This window comes from Hemiscyllium ocellatum, chromosome 7, assembly GCF_020745735.1.
Source record: "Hemiscyllium ocellatum isolate sHemOce1 chromosome 7, sHemOce1.pat.X.cur, whole genome shotgun sequence".
NCBI lineage: Eukaryota > Metazoa > Chordata > Chondrichthyes > Orectolobiformes > Hemiscylliidae > Hemiscyllium > Hemiscyllium ocellatum.
In genome coordinates this window covers 96,789,366-96,795,570 of record NC_083407.1, presented here as the reverse complement: position 1 = coordinate 96,795,570, position 6,205 = coordinate 96,789,366, and the positions used below count along the sequence as shown (strand labels likewise).

Sequence of the window (6,205 nt, the reverse complement as noted above, 5' to 3'; positions counted from 1 at the left end):
GAGCTGCCTTGAACCATTGCAATTCATGTGCTGTAGCAATTCGTACAATGCTTTGGGGAGTTCTAGGATTTTGGGCCAGCAAGAATGAAGGAACAGCAATATATTTCTAAGTCAGAGTGATGAGTCACTTGGAGAACAACTTGCACCTGCTGATGTTCCCATGCATCTGCTACCCTTTTTCTCAGTAGAAATAGTTGTAGGTTTGGAAGGTGCTGCCTAAGGATTTTAAAATTTTCTGTGCTGTATATTGGAAATGGATGCTACGACCGAGTATCTGTGGAGGAGAGAGTGAATGTGTTAATTTGGCTGCTGTGTCCTAGATGGTGTCAAGGTTCTTTTGTTGGAGCTGCACTTATGCAGGCAGGTGAGCAGTATTCAAACACTTGTGCCTCATGGATGGTGGACAGTCTTCAGTTTTTCTAGCCTCTTATCTACCCTTGCAGCTACTGTTTGTATAGTGAGTCCAGTTGAATTTCTGGGTAATGGTAATCCCTGGAATGTTGACCATGGGGATTCAGTGATGGCAATGACATTGAATGTCAAAGAATGGGTGGTCAGATTATCTTAGGGAGAATTGTCTGACATGAATGTTACTTAGCACTTGCTATCCCATGCCTTGTTGCATTTAAACATGGTCTATTTCAGTATCTAAAGAGTTAGAAATGAACATTGTGCAATCATCAGCAAACTTCCCTATGTCTGAGCTTTTATTGTGGAGGTTAGGTTATTGATGAAGCAGCTGAAGATGGTTGGACACTACACTAAGGAACTCCTGCAGAGGTGTCCTGAAGCTGAAATGACAGACCTTCAACCAGAAAATCATCATCCTATGTGCCCGGTATGAGTACAAATATCAGAGGTTGCCCCAATTCTCATTGGCTCCTGTTTTGCTAAGGGTCTTTGCCAGACTCTGCCAAATGCAGCCTTAATAACAAGGGCTGTATCTCTCTTGCTTCACTCATTGTAAGTCATAAAGTCAGTGTTAACTGTTTCTCTCCATGGGTACTGCCAGATCTTAATTATTTTGTTTGTTTTGAACAAAAGTATATCTGGTTTGTAGCAAAATTGGGAATAAAGAGCAGTAGGCCCTCAAACAATTTTACATAAAAGGGTTATAAGACAATAGTGGTTGCCTTTGTTTTCAACTTGGAGGAAGGCATAATCTAAGAATTGTCAAGTTTGGTAATGTTTGATATACACCACTAATTTGACAGGTTTCCTCTGGGATCATGTTTAGTTTGGCAGAAGCCCAATATATAGTTTTGTTTAGACAGTGGTTCTTGAGAGTTATACAGAATGCAAGAGCATGGCATTGAGAAACATATCAGCCAGTTGAATGGTGGAATAGAATTAGACTAACATCACATGGTCTGTGAATAGTGATCAGGCCTGCTATGTTCAAGAATGACTCTACTGAACTTATGATAAAAGCCACAACTGCATGAATGCAATTTTGGCACCATACATTAGGAAGTATATAGCTTTGGAGAAACTTGCTCAGTGTGGATGAGTTGGACCAACAGGTTTGTTTCCTTGCTGAATGACTCAGTTATTGCTATCTCAGGGTGATTGGAAGATTCTGCACTATCAGAATTTATCATTTTGTATTTGACTCATTAGAGAAATTGATTTTTTTTCCTGGACAAGCTCTGGGGGGTAAGGGATTAATTGTGGATGGAGTTAAGAGAATGCAAAGAAGAACTCTGCTACTGGTTTAAACCAACTTAAGCCCATGATTCTAAGGAAAACCGTTGCAAATGGTTGGTAGGCTGTTACGTTGATTTAATGCTAGGACTTATTTTGCAACTATTAGTAGCATAAAAGCTTCAGCTGGCCACACCAGCATAGAAAGATGATTGCTTATGATTTAAATGGCTGATTATGTATAGATACCTATTGGCAATATGCTGAAAGTGTATTTGGGATTTTATGCTGTCCAAAACATTGTCATTCCAGTGCAGATGGGGATTACACACAGGAATCCCCAAATTAGGGGAATTCTTATATCTGGAACAGTCTACATTTTAGACTGATCTCTTGAAAGCAAGAATATTTCATGAAACGTTAAACCTATTAAATACATAGTCCGATTGATTTGTTCAATAGACCCTATGCTCAAGTCACTAACTACACTTCATCCTTGCCACCACCCATCTCCCTCCTTTACTGACCACCTACTTTTTTTGCCCAATCTCCCATTAAAGATTAAATGCATTTGGAGACTAGGAATGATCAGGGATAGTTAGCAATGTTTTGTTCAAGGGATATCAGGTCTCAAATTTACCAAGTACAGAGACTTGATAATTCAGATTATCCAGGCAAGATTGCAAGGTCCCAATGCCTGGCTAAACTGTTGTCTGGCATTCAGTTATCCAGACAATACTCTCTGCTCAAGTTGTTTGGATAAATCAAGGTTCCTCTAACCAAGGAGATAAAAGTGCAGAGCAGTAGATTTTATTTACTTGTACTTTTGTAAAGTATTTGACAAGGTTCTCTATGGTAGACTAAGTAGTAAAGTTAAATCACAAGTGAATCAGGCTGAGCTTGCCAACTGGATACAAAATTGGCTTAGTGGCAGAAGCCTATTACCAACAGTGTTCCACAGGGATCAGTGCTGGGTCCATTTCTTATGTCATTTACGTAGGTGATTTAAATATAGAAGTCAATTATTCAGTTTACTGGTGCCACCAAAATTGGTTGAGAGATTAAAGATCAGTGGACTGAAGTGGTAGAGAGTTGAATTTGGATAAATGCAAAGTATTGCATTTTTTGTAAAATAAACAAAAGCAGGACTTGCTAGCAATAGCTAGATCAGAGACCTAGGGGTTAAGATACAGCACAAAACAGAATTATGTATCGGTATCATCCTTGTGGGTGTAATAGTCACTTGAATTAAAATAGCTTTCAGTAACAATATACAGTTTAAATATTTATTAAACCAAACTTAAAATAGTAATTTAGCCAAGTACAAGAGAAACACTTATTTTTATACATTAAGAGCATATCCACTTTTGAGAGAAGAGCTTTGTAGTGAATTGAAGACAAGTTTGAAGGATCAAATAAAGTCATTTCTCTTTAATGACAGTACCTGATGAGGTCAAAGGTCTAGCTTTCAGTTTTGCAACCATAGAAGTAAAACCACTCGGTTTTAACCAACCAAAAGAACAAGAAGCCCTAGAATTTGATTTGCTTTGTACTTCTGCCCACTTTCTCCCTTTTTCATTTAGAGGATGCAATGGAGTTTCAGAACACAGTGAAGAAGTTGGAAATGTAGGTATTCTTTCTGGTATAAAATTCAATGGCCTGAAATCTACATTTGCACAGGTGCTGTTCTCTAACTGCACCGATTTATAGTCCGAACTGTGAGAGCCACTTTGTGTATTGTCAGAAAAATCACAGCTGCCTCTTTTAGTCCTGTCATCTCTGGTCAGGACAGCTGAGGTAAGTTTCCTTTTAACAGTACTAATCTCTATTTCTGAAATTTCATTATCTGAGATTACTGTAGAAGATAGCGGAGATTCAGGAAGCTTGAAAATGAAGAGCTGTTTCTTCTTTGATCTTTTCTTTGTCTTTTTTTGAGGCTGCTTTTTGCTATGCATAACCAGAAACTCATCTACTTTTCTTTTACAAGATCGTAGATTCCTACAGTTAAAAATAGTTTACATATTGAAAACAAAGCTTTAAGCAATACCAAGCCATGACTGAGGAAAGAAAGGTTATCCCATTGATAGGCAGATATTTGACTAACTGTAAAACTGCAACAATTACAACATTGCTCATTTGACTTGCAGCTCGAGATTTAGTATTCTAGTAATCAATTAAATTATAATCTAAACACAGCAAAACACTTCCTCAAGAGCTAATCATTAAGAAGAGGAATTAGTGAGTACGCAAACCAAGACATGTAGTCAGCATAGTTGTAGGTGAAGATGCCAGTGAAAAAGTCAAAACCAGCTAGACGCATTGGAATAGATTGGAAGGTGATTGTTTAACACATTAAGCCAGTCACTTGGTGGCGGTGTACAGCATACGGTGCTTAACAATTTTGATCAGATATGAACATATTTGCAATAAGTTTGAGCTGGTAGCTCAATTGCAACCACTAAAGCATCAGGGAGGAGAAAGTTACATGGATCCTTAGGAGGTAGTCACACCACTTCAGATATCATCTTTTGATTCAGTCAGGAACAGGAGGTTGTGACTGAGTGAGATAGGTAAGGAGATCCACAGCAGGAGAGTCTGCTTTCTCAAATCTCGAGTGGTGGAGGTAAAGTCCATAAAAACAACTGTAGATACTAAATTAAAAATTACTGGAAAAGCTCTGGCAATTAACTTGAAGGGTCACAACTTGAGGGGCAGCTTGTCAGAGCTGTGGGGTCAGATCTTCTGTATATTTAAGGCTGAAAGAGAGAGATCCTTTATCGGAAAAGGAATTGAAGGTTATGGGAAATGGCTGAAAAGTGGATGTGAAACTTCACGGGTACTGCTGCTGAATAGCCTACTACTGTTCCTATTTTAGTCTTGATTTATTGCATGTCAATTTTATAGAATGACAAATGAACTAATTCTATTGCAATTGCAAAAGTAAATTTTAAATCCATACTAACTACACAATTATCACTTTGATAAACAGTTATTATACCCTTTTAAGAACCTTACGGTTTATATTTAAATATGACAAGTTGTGGATTAATTGAACGAGAGACTTTAATCTGATAGGAGAAAGACTGACCAAGTTTGCTAATAACTCATCTCACACAAGAAACAAACTTTTTTACCTCTGCAGAAACACATGAGGTCGAGAACACTGTGGAATCCATTTTCCTGTAGCTTCACTCTGAGAAGATGTGCCAATAGATTTCAAATACCAGCTTTCTCTGCAATTAGTCATAAATTGAGGTGGTCAAACTCTATTTGAATAAAGAGTGGAAACAACTTCTCATGTAGGAATTTTGGTTTTGAAGCCGAACTAATTATCTGCATTATTATGGAATAGCACTTTATGTAGGTCAATAAAGTTTGTAAAGTTATCAGGAAAGTACAAGGTGTCTCATGGTGTTTATAGAAGGTAGGAAGAACATTGTGCTTAACTTGCTGTAATGATAAAACAAATATCTAGGTGTTTTTTCACCCATAAAAAAAGTTAACTACACTATTTTGCAACATTTTTTTCCAATTACACAAACATTTCTATCCAACTGACAGCATTATTAAATATGCTTAGTTTTCAAATTTACACAGCATTTATATGTAGCACTTAGTCTGTTAAATTTCATCAAGTCGTGGCCTTGTCTAAAAATCCTTATGCACCTAAGTAGTAACATGCTCCCTTCAGTAGTTTGTCATTAGAGCTATTAGAAAGTTATTTACCAAAATGCGAGGAGGAACTAGACATTTGAGTAACATTTCTAAAAAGGAATATTTGGCTATTAATTCAAGAGATGTACAGAAGGATCCAAGCATAATTAATTAGTTTCTCCTGGAGCAGAATTCAAAGGGAGAATAATTGGTATCTAAAGTCTTATTTTAAATGTCTAAACTTTTTTCAAACTTGATTTTTATATTACAGTAAAACAGCAATGCTTAGTAGAATTTAAAAACCAGGAAGTAGAAATCTCTCTGCAGTGGAGGCTGAGAGCTGCAAAATAAAGTGTTTTGTGATTGTTGGATGGATGCAAAAGCACATGTTTACATAAGTTACTAGATGCTGGAAACATGGGACAAAAGTGCAATGTTCTGATCTATTTCATTTTGGATAGATAGGGTAGTGCAGCAACAGTTTCCTTGCATTCAAACTGCTAAAGAAAACCAGAATAAATTTTTAAAAACTGTCCCAGCAACAGAAGGTTCAGCAACCAAAAGACAAAAGTTAAAAGGTCATTGGCCAAAAAAAAAATCAAGCAACATGATTTTAATAGGACTGTGCTTTTATGAAATGAAAGTTACAGCCTAAAGAGCTGGATACCGATTCAGTGGATCAGTCAAAAGTCTTGCAGGGTTTTGGGACTAAGTTAGCCCTATCAAAAGATCCAGCATGTGTAAGATAAGAATCCCTTTCTGCAGAAATATTTTAGAAATTTAAATAGCATAAGCACTAAAAAAAAATGTTCAGCTTTTCTTGGAATGGGTTTTTAATTTCAGCTTTTTAAACATTCAAATTCCTGCTTACAAGTGAGTAAATGTTCAACAACCTTCATTAACAGGA

General features: G+C 36.9%; 1 protein-coding gene across 5 annotated transcripts in view; it reads right to left on the bottom strand.

The window, feature by feature from the left end:
* Nucleotides 1–6,205, bottom strand: part of si:ch211-227n13.3 (uncharacterized) — a 73,327-nt gene that overhangs the window by 40,474 nt on the left and 26,648 nt on the right. For 4 of the 5 annotated variants that reach the window (XR_009644862.1, XR_009644864.1, XR_009644863.1 and 1 more), the window contains exon 4: nucleotides 4,779–4,877. Coding sequence is in view for 2 of the 5 variants with exons in the window: in XM_060827536.1 (XP_060683519.1) it covers nucleotides 4,779–4,877 (99 nt within the window). In the remaining 3 variants the exon portion in view is untranslated. Of the gene's footprint in view, nucleotides 1–2,966; nucleotides 3,643–4,778; nucleotides 4,878–6,205 lie in introns of those variants that run through there. The other variant, XM_060827535.1, reaches the window with a different exon arrangement.